Raw genomic sequence first — 24,760 nt, forward strand, 5'->3', positions numbered from 1 at the left:
AGTTTTATTGTCTTAATGTCTATATCCTAAACTTTCTGATGGCCATTTAATTATAATATGGCTTAAGATTTTATACAACTGAGTCCCTCGATATATTCCAGCCCCAAGTTTCCTTGAGATTCTTACTCTTCTCTTTTCCACATACTTTTTATATTATAATTTCTATGAGATATCCTATTGAGATAATTGGTATTATATTAAATTTATAAATTAATTTAGGCTTTGTCATCTTTGTTGTCTTAAATATACCTACCCAGATAGAAAGCTTATTTTTCCTTATTGAAGTGTCTTTGGTTTCTGCCACTAGAGTTTTATAATTCCATGTATACAGGTCTCTTATCACTCTCACTAAATATTTAATTTTTATTGCTGCTTTTGAAAAATACATTCTCTTTTGTCAATGTATTTTTGGTTTGTTAATAAAAATCATGAAACAAATGATATTTTGTGAGTTTATCTTCTAATCTGTGACTATCCTAAAGTTGTTTACAGACTAATATTTTTGATGATTGTCAAGTTTTCTAAATATAAATTTCCATTTGCAAAGAGTGATTTTTAAAAATCTCATATTAATCATATTTCTTTGTCCTATTGTAATTGCTAGACTCCCTTAAATTATATTACATAGAAATGTTAATAAGGAACATCTTTAATTTATTGTAAGTTTTAAGTAGAACACTTCTATAATTTTTCATTAAAAACAATTTCTTCATTAAATTTCTTGGGGCACCTGGTGGCTTAGTTGGTTAAGCATCCAACTTCAGCTCAGATCACGATCTTGCGGGTTCCTCAGTTCGAGCCCTGCTCTGTGCTGACAGCTTGGAGCCTGGAACCTTGCTTCAGATTCTGTCTCCCTTTCTATCTGCCCCTCCCCAGCTTGCACTCTGCCTCTCTCTATCTCTCTCCCTCTCTCTCTCTCTCTCTCTCTCTCTAAAAAATTAAACAAAAAACCCACAATGCTGTCTCTGGTTGGGAATAATTATTAAAAAAAATTTTTTTTAATGTTTATTTTTTGAGACAATGTGAGAGACAGAGTGCAAGCAGCGGAGGGGCAGACAGAGGGAGACACAGGATCCTAAGCGGGCCCCAGGCTCTGAGCTGTCAGCACAGAGCCGGATGCGGGGCTCAAACTCATGGACAGTGAGATTGTGACCTGAGCCGAAGTCGGACGCTTAACCGACTAAGCCACCTAGGCGCCCCTGCTCTTCCTTTAAATAATGACTTATATTTCCTTAATTTCATGTTAAGCGCTTGCTACATTTTGCCCGCTAAGATTCTATGAATTTAACATTTATTGTCTTAAGTAGGGATTAATATAGAATTTTATTTCTGGTCAGTCTTTATAATCCAAACAAATTATTTGCTTCAAAAAATTAGGAGAACATAACATAATTTTTCTATATTTAAAAGAGAACTTTACATTAAATAGAGATAATTCTTAGAGTATCTAAAACCCTGTCCAGTAAAAGTCACAACTATGTTTTTCTCTTTCATGGGAGCTCCTGGATGACGTTGTTCTATGTTCTCAAGTTGTGACTGTGCCAGTTTTGCCTCTTTGTATTTTTGTTAAAGTCATTTATTTAACTTAGGGTTTCAAAGCTATTAAAGAAAAGCTGTATGTAATATTTCTCAATAACATTTTACTATTGTTCTTGTTAGTTGATGATGACCTCTAAATTTCTAATTTTATTATTAAAAAAAAGTTGTCCAATGGTTTGCCTGTTTTGTCACTTTTTTTTTTAATTTTTTTTTCAACGTTTATTTATTTTGGGACAGAGAGAGACAGCATGAACAGGGAAGGGGCAGAGAGAGAGGGAGACACAGAATCGGAAACAGGCTCCAGGCTCCGAGCCATCAGCCCAGAGCCCGACGCGGGGCTCGAACTCACGGACCGCGAGATCGTGACCTGGCTGAAGTCGGACGCTTAACCGACTGCGCCACCCAGGCGCCCCCTGTTTTGTCATTCTTTTTGAAGAACCAGCCAAACACTGTGGAACGTCACATTACTAATAATTTTTCTCGTTTATTTATTTATTTATTTTTGGTTTGTTTTTGTTTTCCCTTGTTCCTTTTTTATATTAAAAAAAAATTTAGACAGGGGCGCCTGGGTGGCTCAGTCACTTGAGTGTGTCCAACCCTTGACTCAGGTCACAATCTCCAAGTTCGTGGGTTCAAGCCCCACATCAGGCTTTGCACTGACAGTGCAAAGTCTGCTTGGGATTCTGTCTGCCTCTCTCCCTGCCCCTTCCCTGCTTGTTCCCTATCTCTCTCTCAAGATAAAAACAAACAAAGAAGAATTTAGACATAGTTCATTACATTCCCTATTTTCAGTCTTGCTATTGTAAGCATTTAGACCTCTGTGTTTTTCTTTGGTTTCTTTTTAGTAGTTACTCTGAAATGATTGGATTAACTTTTTTTTTTTTCAACGTTTATTTATTTTTGGGACAGAGAGAGACAGAGCATGAATGGGGGAGGGGCAGAGAGAGAGAGAGACACAGAATCGGAAACAGGCTCCAGGCTCTGAGCCATCAGTCAAGAGCCTGACGCGGGGCTCGAACTCACGGACTGCGAGATCGTGACCTGGCTGAAGTCGGACGCTTAACCGACTGCGCCACCCAGGAGCCCAGGATTAACTTTTATCTTTAGAATACATCAGTGCTCCCTCACATTCAGCTTGTAACTGTGTATTAAAATTATGAAAATATTTTTTTTTCAGATTATTAACTTATTAGTTGGAAATGTACAAAAGCATGAGAAATACATAGAGGAGAAAATAGAAGTATAAAGATGAAAGAAAGAGTTCCCATAGTCTAACTCCAAACTGTGGACACTGATTCTATCCTGTATTCTTCAGCCACACAGAGTTGATACCAGATAGACTCAAATGTGAACTGAAGGGTGTGAGAAGTTGATAGGGAAATAATAATTTGACAAGGTTAAACTGAATGTGGATAATTTAGTTTTTTTAAAAATTTTATCTACTTTAAAAAAAATTTTTATACATTTATTTATTTTTATTTTTGAGAGACACAGAGAGAGAGAGAGAGAGAGAGAGAGAGAGCGTGCGCACAAGTGGGGGATGGGCAGAGAGGGAAGGAGACACAGAATCCAAAGGAGGTTCCAGGCTCTGAGCTGTCAGCACAGGGCCCAATGCAGGGCTCGAACTCACAAACTGTGAGATCATGACCCAAGCCGAAGTCAGAAGCTCAACCGACTGAGCCACCCAGGCGCCCCTAAATTTTTATTTATTTTTGAGAGAGAGAGAGAGAAAGAGAGAGAGAGAGTATGAGCAAGGGAGGGCCAAAGAGAGAGGGAGACACCGAATCCGAAGCAGGCTCCAGGCTCTGAGCTGTCAGCACAGAGCCCATTGTGGGCCTTGAACTCACAAGCCGTGAGATCATGACCTGAGCCGAAGTTGGATGCTTAACTGACTGAGCTACCCAGGCTCAGTGGATAATTCAGAGTTAACGATGGCATCATTCAATTACATTGTATTTACAGCTGAGACTGTTCAGTATCAAGGGCCAGAGTTGTGGGGACCTTAAAGCACACACTCACATTACTTCACGTCTTAGCATCCCTGACATTTCCCTGCCTCACATACCTGGATTCCTCAGCATTGAGAGCTGTGTTGCTAACATCAGTTGTCCTTATTTCAGATGTTCTAGTAATGCTCATCCTTTTGAATGAATTTATGTCACTTTCTTCTGGAGTCAAAGTAGAATGAAAACATCGTTCACCTTCGAAAGTCAGTGTTACATTTGAGATGGTGACATGTTTTGAGGATTCTTTGCATTCATTCTTAATTTTTGTATCTCGTAGACACCCAGGCTTCAGAATGTTTTCCATTTTTTCCTTTGAAAATAATAAACAGCAGCAAAACAGGTAACAGAACGGTGTCACACAGAAATAGATGATTTCTGGAGCAATATCTAATACAGTAATCATGTCATTCGTATTAACTGAGTGCCCTCGAGTGCCTGGGCGCAGTAATGAGGGAATGACTCTTGGTGTTGTGTGGCCACTGAGGAGGCCAGGCAGGCATCGGAGGCTTCTAGTGTGGGACCTGACACAGCCCATTCAGAAGCTCATGTGGTCAGGCACACCGCTGTCACCTCGCACGAGAAAACTAGTATTTAATTACAGCATTTCCTCTTTCTGAATTGTCAGGGCATGGAAGGTTGTCTAGAAATGCCTTGCCACCTGCTCTCCAATCTAATGTTGCTCTTTATTTAAGAGCATTTACCAGGTGACATGAGTTGGGAGGTTCACGATAAGACAAAAGCATTTATTTCTCAAAAGACTTAGAACCAATACCTAGAACTAATACTATAAAATCTCTCCTGTTGTCTTGATTTCTTGGTTTCTATTAATGCATCACCTCTCCTCACCACTCACTGTCTTCCTCAGAATCTGTCTCGGGCCTCAGAGGAATTGGTGTGGGTCCTAAGGACTCTGTCTGTCTGACATCCCTCATACCTGCACCCTCCTCCTCCCATCAGCACCGCCTAGTCCATCGCCTCTCCTAACTTCCCTCGAAAATAATACAATACTCTTCTTCCTTAAAGAAAACACGTTTTTTTCCGTAACACATACTTACTGTAGAATATTTAGAAAATCCTGGAAGATATAAAGTGAAAGGGAGAATATTATTGTCTGCTTAAGGCCACTGGCCAGAAATAACTACTCCTATGGCACATGTCATTTAGTCTTTGTGCCCATTTATTTATTTTGTGTCTTCTTTGTGATAACATTTCAGTTCTATATCCTAATGATTTTATTGAAAGCATTCTCCTCATGTCATTAAAAATTGTGTAAAACTGCTTGAATTTTTTTGAATTAAAAATTATTTCTATTGTAGGAAACAGAAAATTCAGAAAAGTGTAAAGAGGAAAATATTAATCCCAGAATCTAGAAATAAACTGCTGTTAACAGTATGACTTTCTCACCTTCTATTGTTTGTGAGCATGAAATGTATTTTCATGTAATAGGAATCATACTCACTTTTCACTCAACTTTTCCCAATCATGAAAATTTCTGCAAGAAAATTTTTTCCAACAATTTTAATAACTACAGAGTAGTCATTCATTTAATAGATATTTACTGACTGTCTATGGTCTTGCCTGATACTATCATTGCTCCGAAAAAAATAAAGAAGGCACCTGTCCTTTGTAGATTTACATTAGTTTAGCAATTCCCCTGTGGTGGATATTTAGGTTACTTTCAAATTTTCGTTATTTCATTTTTACCAACATGGTATAGATATAGTATAATTAACAACTTTACAGCTAAATCCTCATTCTTATTTCTGATTAATTCCTTAAGAAAGAGTCCTAGAAATGGAGTCACTGAATCAAAGGGTATAAACATTTTTAGGTTCTTGATTCATAATGATTTCAAGAAAGTTTGGGCCAATTCTCATCCCTACCACAAACCTATAAGAATTCCAAGTTGATCACATCTTTACTAACACTGACTATTTTTCTTCTTCTTTAAAAAAATTTTTTTTAATGTTTATTTATTTTTGAGAGAGACAGAGAGGCAGAGTGTGAGAGGGGAGGGGCAGAAAGAGAGGGAGACACAGAATCAAAGCAGGCTCCAGGCTCCCAGCTGTCAGCACAGAGCCTGACACGGGGCTCGAACTCATGGACTGCGAGATCATGACCTGAGCCAAAGTTGGATGCTTAACTGACTGAGCCACCCAGTGCCCCTATTTTTATTCTTTTAATTAACAGTTTTATAGGTTATTTTTCCCCCAAGTTTGCATTCCTTTGATTACTAGTGAGGTTAAATTTTCTCCACGATATTTATTGCAGTTGCTTCTTCTGTAAAATATTTATCCTTGCCCTTTATGACTTTTCTCTTGTGGGCCCCATGGAGATTTTCCTCAGTAGTCCTCAAACTTCTCTCTTTATCTACATTCCATGTTACCATCAGGTTAACCTTTCTAAAAACACAGCTCCTTCACTCCCTCACACAGAGGTTTTTTACAGTTAAAGTTTGCCCAAAGAGCAAAGTCCACGCTTCTTAATTTGGCATTCAAGGTTTGCAGACAACTTTCGAATCCTATATCCCAATATTTTCTGTATATATTATGCTCCAGCCAAACTGAACTAACTGTTCTTGGATATGGCTCTGTGGTTTTTCACTTTCTGGCTTTTTCTAAAGCAACTCACTTCTTTTGGTATTTTATTTTTCTATTTCCACTCTCACTTTTACCCACTGAAATTTCACCCCATCCTTCAATGTAGTGTGTAATTTTATATACATTTAAACTTTAAAATAGCCCTTACATATCAGTATCCTCGCTTTGGAGATGAGGAAACTGAGGCTCACACAGCTTCAGTGGATTGGTCAAACTGATACGCAGCAGGGGAAGTTTCCAACCCAAGTCTTCTGACCTTGGTCCCAAAGTTCTTTCCATCCCACCACAGCTTTCTGATACTGGGTTAAATCTGATGGTAAGCATGGTCACGCCTCTTTCAGGATATGTCTTACAACTCCTTTATACTGGGGCTCAGGGATACTATCTCATTAAAATTACTCAGAGCACATTTCACAGCATTTTGATAATCAATGTCAAGGAGCTAACCAAGAAGGGCGATCTTGGTTATCACTCCTGTTCTTGATTATTAAGAATGAGTCTTCCATGTCACATACCTTTTCCTCTTGCTTGGCCCTTAGTATGTCATCGTTTTCAAACACCACTGTAACCTCCGAGTTGTTTGGGACATCACAGACATCCGTGACTTCTGTGACTTCTGTGACAATTTTTATATCTGGGGCCTCTGTGACCTCATTTTCTGGAACATCTGTGACGTCTGTGACATCGGTGACATCTGTGAATTCTGAGAAATCAATGCTTTCTATGGCATGTACAGGGTCTGAACATGTGTACATGTGCGGGGTCTGTATGGCTGCAAATGCTGCAATATCCATGATGTCCACTGAACCTGTGATATCTGTGCTATTGGTGATTTCCGAGAGGCTTGAGACTTCTGACAGTTTGGAAGCTTTGGCTTTCTCCTGATTCAAGAGGGAGATGAGTTCCACCCATTGACAAAATAGGGTGTCCTGTTTACATGCAGGGGCACAGAGCTGCAGGTAGTAGGCTCGACCACTGACCAGCTTTACTTTGAGGCGCATATTCTCAGCATCGTGCACAGAAAGAGTCACAAACTGTAGAGGGAGAAACCTGCAAACAAACACAAATGTCATCTGGAGGCCTGATTGGAGACCTGTCAAAAGGCCTTTCCTTTTATGTTGCATAGCAGTTGTGACAGTGAGGTTCAGGGAAACAGGCTTGTCTCCCAGATGGGCCTGGGTTGGGGCAGGCACAAGGTTGAACAGTACCTTCTTGTGGCCACCATGTTCCCAGGTCTGGTCCTTAGCTTTTGAGGCTCAAAACTTTGATTTTTAGTACATGTAACCAGGCTCCTGAGGGCCATCTCGCTCAAAGCATACTCCTAAGACTCTGATGAGCTTAAAAAATCAGAGTATCAACTATTTATCTTGAGAAGTTGTCCTACTTAGTTAATCCTGGAAAGCTGAGAGAGAAGTTCAGTGATTGCTCTAGGTCATACAGCAAGTTAGTGGCTTGAGACAAGACTAGAGCTAATCCTTTTTTTTTTTTTTTTAATTATTTATTTTTGGGAGAGTGCAAGTTGGGGAGGGGCAGAGAGAGTGGGACAGAGGATCTGAAGTTCTGCACTGACAGCAGCAAGGCCGATGAGGACCTGGAAGTCACGATCTGCAAGCTCATGACCTGAGCCGAAGTTGGACGCTCAACAGACTGAGCCACACAGGTGCCCCAAGACCAGAGCTAATTCTGATGGAGGCTGAGATGCTGGGGAAAGAAGGACATGCCCTAGAGAGGCAGTTTATTATGAATCTTCAGTTCCTGTTACTTAGGTTTAGTTTTTAAAAATTAACTACCTGTTTGACTGCCAGCTTGTCATAAGCTATTTTCCCAGACTTTGAGGACACGACTCTATCATTTGTCACACAGTGCAAGTGAGATGCTCCCTTGGAGCAAATATCATTGGTGTTTCTATTTTCAGTTTCTCAGGGGTAAAGCATGTTTTCTGAGAGATCCTTAACCTCTTCCCTTTGTAACTCACCTGGTGAGCACCAGGTTCTCTGGAGAAGGAGATGTCAGGAGCCTTTGAAATAGGGGTTCTGTATTTTTCTGGGCTTCAGGTGTCAGATGTGCCAGAAGCATCACATTGGGGGTCTTGTGGGTGCTACTGGAAGAGCAGATGCCTACAGTCACCCAGTTGGCTCGGTTGTGAAGGTAAATGGATTCACCTCTCCTATTAACCTAAGGTAGAGAACAGGAAGAGAAGTTTTGTGATAAAGTATATGGCCCCAACAACCTGGCTTACCTGAGCAGTGCAGAAAATAATGGAGAAATGAACCATGATGCATTTGTTCAATCACTTGTTGATGTGAATTCTTAGAAATATCACAGTGTGGGATGCCTAGGTAGCTCAGTTGGTTGAGCGTCCAACTTCAGCTCAGGTCATGATCTTGTGGTTCATGAGTTCGAGCCCCACATCAGGCTCTGCTGACAGCTCAGAGCTTGGAACCTGCTTCAGACTCTGTGTTTCCCTCTCTCTCTGTCCCTTCCCTGCTCATGTTCTGTCTCTCTGTCTCTCAAAAATGAATAAACATTAAAACATTTTTTCAAAATAAAAGAAATATCACAGTGAATGGACAGACACAGTCCCTGGGCCATGGGGGTTCTGTCAGGGAAGGTGAACATTAAGCAAACATGTCACTAATCATTATTGCAAGAAGTATTCCCAAGTACAAGGTCAGGGTGCTGTGCTGTGAAGCATATAACAGGAGACTTGATTTAAGAGGAGATGTAGGCAGTGGTGTGCTGGTAAATGTGTAACAACTATCTCTTGGAAGATATGCATATGATAATTACATATTTTACTGCTATAAAAGATGAGTAGCACAATTTACAAACAATGATATTTACAATTTTCTTCATTTTAAATTCAATATAGTCAATTGATTTTCACACAAGTCTTCACTGACCTTTGCCAAATTTTTATATCCATAACCTCAAGAGCATAAATAATAGTAAAATGTAGTAAAATAATAGGAATGATGAGGTTTGAGTATATAAGTTTATACAATCTAATTTTTAATAATGGCTGTGTTAAACAGTAGACCTGCAAACTTCCAGAACACTTAGCTGCTCCAGCACACCCTGGACATAGGGTCAGAGAAATCTCCCAGAGGAAGAGACCTCTCGCTGAGACCTGAACAATATGAGATAAACTGGCTGGACAGGAGAACTTTCCAGGCAGAGGAATAGCATGTGCAAAAATCCCCAAATCAAAGAATCTTGGCCAGTAAAAATCTCTGCCAGTTGGAAGATGAGAAGACTGAAAAGTGGCTAGACAGGGATGTGAAGGAAGCCAAAGAGGGGCAACACTTGGTTTCTCAGCTGTACATTCTCAAAAAAAACAAAAACAAACAAACAAAAAAACAATCACTTAAAAACAGATATACTCAGAAAAAGGTTGTAGCCCACACTATGGACCTACCCAAAGCCATGCCTGATTAACAGCATTCAGAATTCATCCAGTATTTGCCCCTCAGGGATGGTGCTCCAGCTCTGGGGTTAAATACTGATAAACCTAAACTGGTCATGGTGATTTCATCCCCTTGCCAATGCTTGCTTTCAGCAGGGGCATGTGACCCCCTCCTGGCCAATGAGACACAGCGGGGGCCTCCTGGTGGCTCTGGGAACAGTTTCTCAGCCTTCACAGAAAGTTGCTAGGATGAGAGCATTTCATCTGTTTCTGGCAGCTGTCACCATCCTGTTTGCATGTAATGTCCTGAGGGGAGCCAACCTGAGGGTAATAGAGCAAAAGGAGAGGACCAGGGTCCTCGATGACTCCATGCAAGGGAGCTGTGCTCTTTTACTTTGAGATCATTGTTCTTTTTTGTTTAAACTTGAGGCATAACCTGTGGCAACTTGCTGCCAAAGACATACTAACCTTGAGAGGTTGTGTACGTCGAAGGGAATAACTTACCCAGTTATGATATGGGGTGTGTCTGGTCTACAGGGTGCTAACTACCTCTCCCAGTGTTCATTAGAGCTTGCAAAAGGTTATTGGAAAAGGGTGCAGGAGGAAGTGAGCTCTTGGTTTTGGGTGTAGATTCCCGTGGTTCATCGCTTACATACAATACCCAGTGCTCATCCCAACCAAAATTCATTTTAATACTCAGTCATGTCATACATTTTATTCCTTAAAATGTCTTTTAAATCTAAGAAAGGAGCCATCTGAATGCTTTCCTGTGGTGGGATGTTTGAATTCATTGTAATTCCTTCATGTCATTTTGGGAAGACATGATAGAATGACAATTATGGTAGAGTTAGAACAGAATTCCTGGGTGAGAGTTTGCTGGGAAAAATTGAGGTGAATTTTCCTTTAACATTGTAATTATTTTAGGTTGGTTAAAGTTCCAAAACTATTCCCTTTAACTGTCTCATGCAGTCCTTTATCACATTTAAAATAATTCTCCTCCCAATCTTTTCAGTTTCTTTGAGAAAATTAATTACTGAAGTTACTGGAACTTAATTCAGGGCTCAAATATGATTTACCTGGAGAAAATTGCTCTCTAATATGGGAGGAGATACAAAAGGGGCATACTCTCCTCCATCCAACATATTTTGAAGATCTCCTGCATCTTGGAAGGGTGGGACGGAGATGGCATCTTGCTTATTGATCCTTGTGGTAGAGTTCCTATTGTTCTTCTTCATGGTGCTTACTCACAAACATCAGAGAGTCGAGGGGATGGGAATACAATGAACAGATACAGAGAAAATTTAATATGATGAAGTTGCCTCACTTACTTATTAATTCAACAAATTTTATCAACATCTATGATATGCCAGTCACTGCTTTTGGCATTGGTGATACATCTGAACATGATTGAGAAGATCCCTGTCCCCATGCAGCTTACACTCTATAGGAAGAATAATCAACTTAAAAAAAAAAAAAAAAAAAAAAGGATGCTGGATGATTAGAGCTCTCAAGACTCTAGAAAAGATCCATGTAACAGAAAATGCCTGGGGAATGGGGCTGGCAACACATTTATTTGGGCAGTTAGGAAAGGGAAAGAACCTCTCTAGGAGGCCTTGAAACACACACACTACATCCCCCAAACCATTATGTTCTGTCTTCCTAATTAATAGTACCACTGCTCCTGCCATCATGAAGAGTTCTCAAATCCTTTTTTGTGAGAACTGTATCAAAACTACACTACACTGAGAACGTCTTTTCCTGACCATACACCCTTGACTGATCCTTAGCTCTTGGATGAGGATTTCTAACCAATGACTGTTGTCTATCTCCTCTGGTCTCTCGTTCTGGCTCTCTCCCCAGAAACTGCTTCAACAAAGAAAAATGGCTATACATCATTGGATTTTGCCTCTTATCTACCAGAAATGACAGAATTCCAGGAAGGGAACATGGTCTCAGAATGTAATTCTGTTCATATTTTCAAAAGATCACCCTTCCCTTTTCACAAGTTCCCTGCCAGTTAGAGGAAGGTTCCTTAACCAGCAAGCTGCTTATGTGTTCTGCCTCAGGTGTATAGTTCCACCTCAGTCCTTCCTCAAAGACTCTTTTTTTCCCTTTTGCTCAGGTGAAGGGGTAAGTAGTGAACGTGTCTTGCTGCTGTCCCAGCCAGGGCCATGGGATGCAGACACCACTGCTACATGACATCCCATTAAGCATATGAGTGTGGGCATGGGAATTCCCCATCAGACCTTCTGCTGGTGGCAACTCAATGCCTCCCTTCAACACATCTGTACGTGAACATGGGGAAAGTAAAAAGAGTCTGGAAAAGCAAGGAAGTAAAACAGTCTAGAGTGAAGCCAAAATGGAAAAAGAATGAGAAAGAAAGAAAGAGCATTAAGGGGATAAAAATGGGAAAGAGATAAAACCACCACCACCACCACCATCTAAAACAGAGAGGATGGGAACTAAGTCCCCATACCAGGATTCAAACCCTCATAGTCTGACTGGTGGAGCTTATGCCACTGTCCATGGTTCAATTTTGCCTTGAGTGCTTGGAAAGCAAGGACTTGGCAAGAGTTGGCAAGGGTGAGAGGGGTCAGGATAGGTCAGGACAGATGGAAAAGAGAAAAAAGAGGGAGCACCAAAGAATACAGAAGACATCCTTCTTCCTGTTCCCTTTTATTCCTGAACAATTTTGTCTTCAATCCATTAGCTGGGACAAAGAGAGGCAGGAATCTGTACTTGGGGGAGTGGGGAGCCTTGGCTCAGAACCCAAAGAAGGCAAGAACACCTCTGTTGTCAGGATAAGGGGAGTACAGTGTAAGAAATCAGAGCCTAGCAGGGTGAGGAGGGTGTCTGAGCAGGAGAGAGGATGGTAGAGGAGGAGGGTAATTGGTTATATACAGGGGAACTGGTCAAATAAAATAGGAAAACTTGAGAATCTATACTGATATAAATAAATTAATAAATTAAAAGTTTGGTGAGGAACAGAAATTTACATAGCTCAAAATACTTACTAATTTTCAAGGAGGAAAAAGTAACTTTACATTGAAGAAGCCGTGCAGACACCATCATAGTGGAGTGGTGAATGAACAACATCAGCAACGGGACAAATCAAAATGGTGCATCATCTTATAGGATGCAATGAGGGCACAGAGCATTCCCTTGTGATATTCCTCCCAAAGATGCATGACCCAAATCCAACCATTAGGAAATATCAGACAGAGCCAGTTAGAGGGATATTTGACAAAATAATTGGCCTGTGATCTTAAAAAATATCAATGCAAGTCAAAGTCAAAGAAAAGACTAAAACTTTTTCAGACTGAAGGAGACTAAAGAAACATGATAACTAAATGCAATCGTGATTCTGAACTGGCTAGGCAGCCTATTATTGGGACAACTGGTAAAATTTGAATGGGGTCTCAGGATTAGATGATGGTAATATGCAACATTCATGTTCTGATTTTGATGGTTAAATTTTGGCTCTGGAGGAGAATACCCTTGACGGTAAGAAACACAAACTAAAGTATTTGGAGGTAATAGGGCATCAAGTTGGCAAATTACTCTTAAAAGATTCAGGAAAAAAAAGACCTTTGTAGTGTACTTGCAATATTTCTGTATGTTTGTGATGTTTTAAAGATATTAATGGAAATAATACTACAAGGAAAGAGGAAGTAAAAGGTATAGAGAAGAGGATGGGGGTGTAAAAGAAGATCTAGAGAAGATGGACAGGTTCTGAGGGTTAGAGTGCAAAAAGGCTTTATTTAGCCACGGTTTCTTAGAAAAGACCTTTGCAACAACAGTGGAAGAATCCTTATAGTGATTGGATGGTAGGAAAAAAGCACCTAAAGTCTCATTGTCATCTACGTTTTCCCTCCTTCATGACTTACCCAACAGCACAAGGCATTTATACCATCATCACTTTGTTGAAAGACAGTGAAACTGCCTTAACAGAGACAGAGGACACAGCAAGTGATCAAAACATCAACTGGATTCTTTGGGTCCTAATATATGGGGGATCTTCTGGAACATGGCAAGAAATCATTACAAAAGAGCATTTTTGGATGAAAGCAAGGTATAATGGAGGAAAGAAGACAAAGGTCAGCAACCCTTTGGGTCAGGGTGACAAGCAAAATCACAGCAGTTGTTCACCCTCCATTTTCAAGAACAGCTGTGATTTCTTACACTTATCTTTCTCAGCTCAAACTCTCTCTTCATGTTCTCCCTCTTGAGTTCATGTGTCTCCCTCTTGAGATCTAGAAAAGTAGCATTCTTGATCCACTGAGTTTCCAGAAGAGGAAAAGAGGCAAAGACAGCTTGGAAAGGAGAGGAAAGGAGACAGAATGGAGAGAGAAAGGGAAGGAGAGCGTGTGACGATGTAGAGCTTAATATGGTCTCATTAGTATGCATCAACATATCTCACCTTAACTCAGGGCCAAGCCACAATCCTCTCTCCAAGACGAAGGTTTTAACTCATTCCAGTCTGGGCTTCCTCCTTTTCATGGTGAAGTCTTTTGTGAAGGAAACAAAAATAGAAAATAAAGTGCATACAAAGGAGGAAAATTTCAGTACAAATCCTTACTTTTATTTCCTACCTGAGAGGTCCATGCCTTAGAAAGAGTTTTCCTAATGAAGCAAGGTGGGTGAAGTGCTCAGAGGGCTGCTGTTTATATCTGAGCTGAGCTGTTGTCAATGATTCTAATCATGGTCTTTTGGTGAGTGGAACCAGACAGTCACGAGTTCATAGCTCATGGTTGACCTGAAATTGCCAAATGGTAAAATCCTGGGCTCTTAAAGCAAGTAAGATATTTGATAATGTGACAAAGGAAGTAATACAGACTCAAATAACTATTGTACAATGGAGGGTCATAAGAAACCTAAGTTATTTTCTTCCCATAAAAAGCCAGAGTAGCCTATATTACTAACTTTCCAGCTCACTATTTTGTCACTTGTGTATCGTTCTCCATATTGTGCTTGCAGTCACTACAGACAATACTTTTTTCTCTCTGTAAAATTGTGATTTAAATAACCCCTTTAGGAATACCTGGACAAGGTAAACCACAACCATAATAACTACAGAACTCAATGCCATAGGCCAGTGTGGAAATTGGTATAACTGGGACTGTAAAGGATTCTGGAGTCAGACACATCCACGTTCATACTCGGGCTCTGTCGCCTACTTTTGTGGCCTTGGGCATGTTACTTAACATCTCTGAGCTCAAATTTCTCATCTATAAAATGATGATAAAACTACTTAACTCAATAGAGTGATGTATAGGAAACACTGAACACCATGGCTGTCACATAGTGAGCACCTGAGAGCTTATATTGGTCTACTGACACCTGCCCCTCTGTCAAAAAGTATAATTTACTCAGCATTTGCTGCCCTGGGTTCCCTCTTGCTCACTTATAGTTTCATATTTCCCAAGTTTCATTCATTCTAAGAAACATTTTTCCTCAGTTTAACTCTGAAATGGAATGTTCCTTGTGATCACTCAGCTGGTGGTGGTGGGGGAGAATTGCATGGTGGTTGTTATTTGGCTGCACGTGTGCAAATTTAATTATGGTTATTCATGTTAAATTATGTACATTTATTGTACTACATGGGTTGCATTTAATTGTCATTTAAAATGTGTTTCTAGGGGCGCCTGGGTGGCGCAGTCGGTTAAGCGTCCGACTTCAGCCAGGTCACGATCTCGCGGTCCGTGAGTTCGAGCCCCGCGTCAGGCTCTGGGCTGATGGCTCAGAGCCTGGAGCCTGTTTCCGATTCTGTGTCTCCCTCTCTCTCTCTGCCCCTCCCCCGTTCATGCTCTGTCTCTCTCTGTCCCAAAAATAAATAAACGTTGAAAAAAAAAAATTTTAAAATAAAATGTGTTTCTAAATCAAAAGATACTTTGGGACAAATGAAAATGAAAACACAATAGTCCAAAATCTTTGAAATTTTGCAAAAACTGATCTAAGAGGGCAGATTGTATAGGTCTACCTCAAGAAGCAAGAAAAATCTCAAATAAACAACCTAACCTTACATTTACAGCTAGAAAAAGAACAACAAACAAAGCCAAAGCCAATAGAAGGAAGGAAATAATAAGTATTAGAGCAGAAATAAATGAAATAGAGACTAAAAAATCAATAGAACAATGAAGCCAGAAGCTGGTTCTTGGGAAAGGTCAACAAAGTTGATAAAAATTTAGTCAGACTCATCAAGAAAAAACAAAGAGAGAAGACTCAAATAAAATCAGAGATGGAGGAGAAAGAATAACTAACAGCACAGAAATACAAAATATTATAACAGAATATTATGAAAAATTGTATGCCAACAAATTGGAAAATCTAGAAGAAAAAGTTAAGTTCCTAGAAACATATCATCTTCCCTAACTGAATCCTAAAGCAATAGAGGAATAGACCAATTACTAGCAATGAAATTGAATCAGTAATCAAAAAAGTCCCAACAAAGTTCAGGGCCAAATGTCTTCACAGGCAAATTCCACCAAACATTTAAAGGAGAGTTAAAATGTATTCTTCTCAAGCTTACCCAAAAAATAGAAAAGGAAGGAAAACTTCCAAATTCATTTTATGAGGCCAGCATCACCCTGAAAACCAACCAAAGATACTACAAAAAAGAATAAAGCTACAGGCCAATACCTCAGATGAACATAGATACAAAAATCCTTAACAAAATATTAGTAAACCAAATCCAACAACACATTAAAATTATTCACCATGATCAAGTGGTGTTTATTCCTGGGATGTAAGTGTTGTTCAATATTCACAAATCAATCAGTGTGATACATCACATCAGTAAGAGAAAGGATAAAAACCATATGATCATTTCAAAAGATGCAGAAATAGCATTTGACAAAGTACAACATCCATTCATGATAAAAACCCTCAACAAAGTACGTTTAGAAGGAACATACCTCAGCATAATGAAGGCGATATATGAAGAACCCCAGTTAATTTCATAATTAATGGTGAACAACTGAGAGCTTTTCCTTTAAGATCAGGAACAAGACAAGGATGTCCACTGTTACCACTTTTATTCAACATAATACTGAAAGTCCTTCCCACAGCAATCAGACAAGAAAAAGAAATAAAAAGCATCCACATTGGTAAGGAAGAAGTAAAATTTTCACTACTTGCAGATGACATGAGACTATAAATACAAAACTCTAAAGACTCCAAAAACTACTCCAAAACTCCAAAAACTACCAGACCTGATAAATGAATTCAGTAAAGTTGAAGGGTACAGACAGAAGTCTGTTGCATTTCTATACACTAATAATGAAGTAACAGAAAGAATTTAAGAGAACAATCCCATTTATAATTGCACCAAAAAGAATAAAATACTGAGGTAAACTTAACCCAAGAGGTGAAAGATTTGTTCTCTGAAAAGTATAAAATGGATGAAAGAAACTGAAGATGACACAATCAAATGGAAAGGCATTCCCCGCTCATGGATTGGAAGAATGAATATTGATAAAATGTCCACAATGTCCAAAGCAATCTACATATTTAATGCAATCCCTATCAAGACACCAATATTTTTCACAGAACCGGAATAATCCTAAAATTTGTGTGGAAGCACAAAAGACCCCAAATAGCCAAAACAACGTTGAAAAAGAACAAAGCTGGAGGCAATACATCCCGGATTTCAAGATACACTGCAAAGCTAGTAGTAATTGAAATAGTATGGTACTGGCACAAAAATAGACACATAGATCAATGAAACAGAACTGAGAGTCCAGAAATAAACCCACACTTTTATGGTCAATTAATCTACAATATACAGTGGGAAAAAGATAGTCTCTTTAACAAATGGTATGAGGAAAACTGGATACTACATGTAAAAGAATGAATCTGGACTACATCTTTATGCCATGTACAAAAGTAAACTCAAAATAGATTAAAAACCTAAATGTGAACCTGAAACTATAAAATTACTTTAAAAAATAGGAAGTAATTTCTTTGACATCAGCTGTAGAAATATTTTTCCAGATATGTCTCCTCTGGCAAGGGAAACAAAAGCAAAGTTAAACTATCAGGACTACACCAAAACAAAAAGCAAAAAACAAACAAACAAAAACAAAAATAAAAACAAACACAAACCCAAACCAACCCCCTCCCTCCCCGCCCCAAATCAACAAAACAAGGCAACCTGCTGAATGGAAGAATTTATTTGCAAATCATATATCCAATAAGATGTTAATACCTAAAATATTTAAAGAATTTATACACCTCAACACACACACACACACACAAAACCCAATTAAAAAATGGGCAAAGGACTTGAATAAACGTTTTTCCAAAGACATTCAGATGGCCAACAAACACGTGAAAAGATGCTCAACATCAGTAATCATCAGAGAAATATAAATTAAAACTATAAGGAGATATAACTGTACATGTGTCAAAATGGCTAAAATAAAAAAGACAAGAAATAACAAGTGCTGGTGAGGATATGGAGAAAAAGGAACCCACATGCACTGTTGGTGTGAATGCAAATTGGTACAGGCACTGTGAAAAACAGTATGGAGATTCATCAAAAAATTAAAAATAGAATTACCATTTGATTCCACTAATGAGTATTTTTACCCAAAGAAAACAAAAACAGTAATTCAAAAAGCATATGCACCTTTATGTTTATTGCAGCATTATTTACAAAAGTCAAGTTGTGGAAGCAACCCAAGTGCCCAATGATAGATGAATGAATAAAGATGTATATGTATATATACGATAGAATATTACTCAGCCATAAAAAAGAATGAGATCTTGCCCTTTGCAACAACATGGATGGACCTAGAGGGTATAATGCTAAATGAAATAAGTCACTAGAGAAAGACAAATACCATATGCTTATATGTGGAATAATTTAAGAAGCAAAACAGACAAAGAAAACAAAAAAGCAGATTCTTAAATATGGAGACCTGGTGGTTGCCAGAGTGAGGTGAATAGGGGGATGGATGAAATAGGTGATGGGGATAAAGAATACACTTATCTTTTTTTTTTTATTAAAAAAAAATCTTTATTTTTGAGAGAGAGAGACAGCATGCGAGCAGGAGAGGAGCAGAAAGAGAGGGGGACACAGAATCTGAAACAGGCTCCAGGCTCTGAGCTGTCAGCGTAGAGCCTGACGCGGGGCTCGAACTCACCAACCGTGAGATCATGACCTGAGCTGAAGTCGGACACTCAACCAACTGAGCCACTCAGTTGCCCCTCTTTTTTTTTTTTTTTTAAGTTTATTTATTTATGACACAGAGAGAGAGTGTGCGCGGGGTAGGTGCAGAAAGAGAGGCAGAGAGAGAGAATCCTGAGCAGGCTCTGAACTGTCAGCACAGAGCCTGACACGGGGCTCGATTTCACAAACTGTGAGCTCATGACCTGAGTTGAAATCAAGTCAGGTGCTTAACTGACTGAGCCACCCAGGCATCCCAAGAATACACTTATCTTGATGAGCACTGAGAAATGTATAGAATTGTTGAATCATTATATTGTACACCTGAAATATAACACTGTATATTAATTTATACTTGGATAAAAATAAAATGTGTTTCTAATGATAATCTGAAAACATTTTGTTGATACCTTCTGATGTGGTCAAGAAAGTTCCAGTATAAAACTTGCAGAAGACCTGTCAGAGTTTAGGAAGAAGTTCCCAGAGACTGGAGTGGAGCACTCTTTTAAGAAATGCACAGAGGATGACAGAATAGAGTATGACAGACATTGTGTGGAAAACTTCTAAGTAATGAGAAAGCATTTAATTGTGTAATTAGCAGCATTTTTTTTCTTTCTCAGTGGTCCATAACATAATGGATATAATAATTGATGGATCTTAGATCTGATGAAATGCAGTAGTCAACTTCTGCTCATCCAGAAGTGAGTGACAAAGTGCACATTAAAAAAAAAATCACTCTAAGAAAAGTGACAACCTGCAATGTCTACTGTTAGCAAATTCATGATAATCTGTGGATTCTCTGTGGTCACTAGGACTAGGGAATGCCCCTTCCAGCAGTCATTTATGTGGTCCCCAGGATCCCTTTGATGCAAGAACAGTCCCTCCAGAGAGCAGTCAGTGGACAATCTCCTGAGGGTGCAAGTGTAATTGTGAAATTAGGGCCACAGAGAAGAAATTTGCAGTGAATTTGCAGCCACACTGGGCCTTGCCCTTCTCATCCATTTTGAACTCTGGAACAAAGAGGAGATCAGCTAAGGAGCTGAAAATGGAACAGAATCTTTTATCTTCACCTGTGTGGTGTTCGTTTCTAAACATTTGTTCCAGAATTGTTTTGACACTTTTGGATCATGTGTATAGATGGTAAAAATAAATGTGTGAATTTTAACTGGTTTTGTTGTAACTGTCATTCGAGATTACCAATCTGTCCACCACAAACCCTTCCCACACCTCTCCCATTATCCTGGTAATGAGCTGAGACTGCACTGTTCTTGAGACATATGAATTGTTTTATGAAACCAATTTTGGCTAAACACACACACCACCACACATTTTGTCAAAGATCCCAAAGCATAATCATCAACTGTTAAATTAACTATTTAGGGGCGCTTAGGTGACTCTGTCGGTTAAGCGTCCAACTTCAGCTCAGGTCATGATCTCATGATCGCGAGTTCAAGCCCTGCGTCGGGCTCTGTGCTGACAGCTCAGAGCCTGGAGCCTGCTTTGGATTTTGTGTCTCCCTCTTTCTCTGCCCTGTTCACACTCTGTCTCTCTCTTAAAAATAAATAGACATTCAAAAAATTTAAAGAAGACCCTATTTAGTAGGTTTACTCTCAATATCTGGAGATAGTACTAAAGTTTTGGTATATATATCTTTTTAGTTTTATAAATATATATTTATATAATATGTAAAATACACAATGTTGTATGTTAGATATATACATTGTATGTTACATATAAGACATATTAATATTTTCCTATAACATTAAATATTTTAAAAGCAGGAGTTACCAATCATGGTGTGGACCTATTTGGAACATCACAATCTTCTGTAAGATGTACCAAAATTAATTGTGCCCAGTGGCTAAGCTGATGCTTGAGAAATGAGTTTCTCTTAAAAAGCAGTAGATAATTCATGGCCCTCACTCTGATAAGTTCCCTGTGCTCTGCTGTGCTTTCCTGTGGGAAGACCAGAACAGCCAGATAGCTCATAGCCCCCAGCCCTCTTATCCAATTAGCAACCCTTACTGAGATATTGTTATTAATTACGATGATTCAAAATAATTCTAATTTGTGTGGGCTGGACTTTTCCAGATATTTTTGTTCTCTTAATAATTTTACTTATGGATCAGTTTCTAATATAGCTTTATTGAGATATTGAGATATAATTTACATAGTATCAACTTCACCTATTTCAATGATTTTTAGTGTATTTACAGAATTGTACAGCCATCACCATAATCTCACTTTAGAACATTTCCATCATTTCCATGGATACATTTTTTTCCCCTCAGAAAGTTTTACATTTATTTGTTTTTGAGAGAGAGACAGAGCACAAGAGGGGGAGGGGCAGAGAGAGAAGGAGACAGAGAATCCAAAGCAGGCTCCAGGCTCTGAGCTGTCAGCACAGAGCTTGACGCGGGGCTCAAACTCACAAACTGTGAGATCATGACCTGAGTTGAAGGCAGATGCTTAACCGACTGAGCCACCCAGGTGCCCCTCCATGGATACATTTTTAATAAGGATAAATGTAGATAACGAAGCATAAATTCCTACGCATTTATGCTTCTCTTGCATTGCCCTGTGACCACTGCAGTTTAGAGAATGATATGACCACAATCATTATGATGAGAAATCTGAGCAGAGAGATGTTGCAAGTGAAATTTGCAACAGTGTTACTCATATTAATGAGTACACCATTTGTAGATTCTACATAAATATTTTAAAAATAAAGCAAGGCTTATTTATGCAAATTCTTTATGGAAGTTCATACTATCTTGCTTTATTAACATTACATGTACAATAAAGGTCTGTAGTATAAAACTCATAAATAAAAAGTAAATTTTAGTATTAAAAAAGGTTGATCACATCAAAGGGCCAGTGAATGTATATGTTATAGAATTACAATAAATACGTTTTGAATGAATGTGTGAAATAGAGCAGAGAAACAAAGCAGACTTGCTATAGGGCATCAGGGGAACCTGGCTTCATTTCACATATACACAGAATCTTTTGTTATAACTTGTTCTACAAGGATTGTGTATTCATTTTCACAATCACAGTTTATGTTTTTGTGATAATTTATGCCTTTCCCTAGGCTCAATAAATGTTTTCTACATCTAATTAAGCAAGTATTGTACGGGGAGAGCATGTATAAGGGTTTTAACTGTGTTACAGAGCGTGAAGGAATCTAATTGTATTTGAGATGGACCCTAACTTATCCTGTCACAAGCAGATTCTTTACATTCTTTGTTATTTCTTTTAATTAGTGCCCCCCCCATCCTCTTTTCTCTCTTTTGGCTTTAACCAGATGAAGATTAATTCAGGAGATAGTTACAAAAGGTTGCATTTTTCTGGAGAATTACAATATGACTGTCATTTGAAAAAGCATTGTTGGCTACTTTTAGTAAAAAGAAAAGGTAGAGAGATTCCATATTAAATTGGATTACAAATCAGAAACCAATGCCAGCAGTTTAATGGGGACATGAAACACAGAGAGGCAATGAGCTGTATATATTTCAGGGATGGAACTTCTTCAGCTTTGCTCCAGACTTCCCATGACATCACCAGACTTCCTTCTCTGGGTAATGTTTCAAGATGACCAAGGCCCTATTAGGGCTAAGAATAGTGTGGATATGAAGTATATTCACCTGTGGGCGGTGGTGGAATGTCTTGATTTTCCCAGGAATGAATGTAGTCACTGTGAATTTTGTGGACTGGTGACAGTTTGACTTTAATGGAAATCGGGAAAGGGAGGGAGCAGGAGTCTGGGAGCCAACATGGAAATGTTTTCAGGGCCTTTTCTGATCACTTAATTTGGAAGGGTGTCTATAATTGTTTGCTATTTACCATTCCCATTTGATCTTTTCCCACTGGTAGTCTATTATAAAAAATTTTCCAACCTATAGCAAAGTTTTAAGAATTCTATAGTGAGAGGCGCCTGGGTGGCACAGTCAGTTGAGTGTCCCAACTTCGGCTCAGGTCATGATCTCATGGTTCTTTAGTTCAAGCCCTGAGTCGGGCTCGCTGCTGTCAGTGCACAGCCTGCCTCAGATCCTCTGTCTCCCTCCTCTCTGCACTTCCCCAGCTCATGCTCTCTCTCTGGCTCTCTCAAGAATAAACAAAACAAAACAGAAAGAATTCTATAGTGCACGCCCTTATACTGACCACCTAGATTCTCTTGCCTTTTCTTCTGTGTGCGTTATTTCTCATCTGTAATTACATAAAAGCTCTTACATGGCAGTGTTTACCCATTACTTGTTCTCTGTGGTACTTGTGCTTTCAGGTTGGCTCTTCATAGCACTTTGAAGCATAGCCTCTCCTTAGACAGCTTTTTTTTTAAACATTCTTAACACACTAGCAAACATATTTTTAGGATTGCTGCATCACAATTCTATGTTGCAGTTCTGGTCACACCTTTGAGAAGGCTGGACTGTTGTGGACCGAATTCTCCCCATGGGGCCCCCAGCTAATCGTTCAGCTTTGAACAGGAAAGCCCTGTATTCTGGATCTTCTCTCCCATTTGAATAATGAAAAGTGACCGTCTTTCCAAAAGTTCATTCAATTCTCACTCAATGAAAGAAAATTGGGGTAATGGTTTGGAAAACCAAAATTAATTAATTATTTATTTTCAAAGTTTATTTATTTATTTTGAGAGAGACAGAGCAAGTGGGGGAGGCGCAGAGAGAGAATCCCAAGCAGGCTCCGTACTGTCAGCACAGAGCCCCACGCAGGGCTTGAACTCACGAAGCCGTGAGATCATGACCTGAACTGAAACCAAGAGTGGGACACTTAATAGACTGAGCTACCCAGGCGGCCCAGAAAACCAAAATTTAAAGACAATTAGAAAACTTGCTTTCATTTTAACGCAAATTCTCAATGAAATTATTTTTAAGAAAAATCCAGTAGCTAGAGTTAAGTCTCTGAGCTTTCCTGCTGTTCTGGTTGTAGTATAAGACATGAAACTAGAAGGAAAAGAGGAAGATGGAAAGAAAATAGACATTTTTGCCCTTGAAGTACTTGAATTCATTCAAGTACTATCCATTTCCTTCTTCCTCAGGTTCACACTGAAATTGTACTTACATAGATGTGAGGCTGAAATAGATCTCTGGAGATCTCTTGGATGTCTAGTAGGAGAATAGTCTCCAAACAGCAGGTTTCCAACTCTTTTCACATTTCTTTGTCAGAAGGTGTTTATGTCTACCAGGTAGGCAACTAACCACTTAGTAAAAGAAGCAGAGGAGGCCAGGCTGCTCTGGGCATTGTTCTATTGCTCCTGCATCACAATGTGTTGACATAGTCTCTGAAGTAAGAGAAGAGCCCTGGGAAGGAGCAGCCCTGAACGTCAGCCGCTGAGATCAAGTGTTGCCAGCATTCCCACTGGCAGCTGGGGAGCGGTACTTCTGGTTGTCTGTGAAGTTTACAGAGGCTTCTTTGGAGAAAAAAGTCAACTTAGCAGTAGAATCACCATGGAAAAGATACCATGCTGAGAAAGTTGAAGACACTTTATACTGTTTACCATTCAATTGATAATTCATCAATTTCCTTACATCCCAATTTTCTGAAACTTCAACACAGTTAAATCACTTTGAGCTTCTGTAAAGAAAAGCTTCAAAAGACTGTAGCATTCTTACAGGGCAGAGGTGTCTTCATGCTTCCAGCGTCTGGTGTATTCTAGACATATCGGGCTCTGCACATATGTGGAGACTGCTTGGGATTCGCTCCCTCCCTCTCTCTCTGCCCCTCCCCCACCGTGCTGTCTCTATCTCAAAATAAAGAAACATTAAAAAAAAAAAAGTTCCCAATTGAAAAAAAAAAGGCATCAGTTCTGGTGATAGCTCTCCACATGTAACTGGTTCAGTCTGCAGACAAGGGCAGTCTCTCCACACACAGACTCAAAGGGCTTCCTGTTACCTTTGCTTTGGATACTCCTTTTCCTGTCTTCTATCCTGAATGTCCTCTTCCGGTTGGAAAACTCTTCCTGTAGTCATATGAGTACTATGGACTAGATTTCTAGTCACCTATTTCTTCGTTCAGCCCAGTT

At 39.2% G+C, this 24,760-nt stretch overlaps 1 protein-coding gene across 11 annotated transcripts in view; it reads right to left on the reverse strand.

The window, feature by feature from the left end:
* Positions 1 to 24,280, reverse strand: part of GARIN2 (golgi associated RAB2 interactor family member 2) — a 35,639-nt gene extending 11,359 nt beyond the window's left edge. For 4 of the 11 annotated variants that reach the window (XR_015252274.1, XM_086709496.1, XM_086709499.1 and 1 more), the window contains exons 1-7: positions 23,800 to 24,278; positions 14,144 to 14,307; positions 13,972 to 14,059; positions 10,628 to 10,790; positions 8,121 to 8,320; positions 6,661 to 7,195; positions 3,605 to 3,855 (exon numbers count right to left, since the gene is read on the reverse strand). Coding sequence is in view for 3 of the 11 variants with exons in the window: in XM_086709496.1 (XP_086565622.1) it covers positions 3,605 to 3,855; positions 6,661 to 7,195; positions 8,121 to 8,320; positions 10,628 to 10,786 (1,145 nt within the window). In the remaining 8 variants the exon portion in view is untranslated. Of the gene's footprint in view, positions 1 to 3,604; positions 3,856 to 6,660; positions 7,196 to 8,120; positions 8,321 to 10,627; positions 10,795 to 13,971; positions 14,060 to 14,143; positions 14,308 to 23,799 lie in introns of all 11 variants that reach the window. The other 7 variants (XR_015252271.1, XR_015252269.1, XR_015252272.1 and 4 more) reach the window with 6 other exon arrangements.
* Between the last annotated feature and the right edge of the window lie 480 nt (positions 24,281 to 24,760).

This window comes from Puma concolor, chromosome B3 (assembly GCF_028749965.1).
Source record: "Puma concolor isolate L17-30 chromosome B3, mPumCon1.1.hap2, whole genome shotgun sequence".
Lineage (NCBI taxonomy): Eukaryota > Metazoa > Chordata > Mammalia > Carnivora > Felidae > Puma > Puma concolor.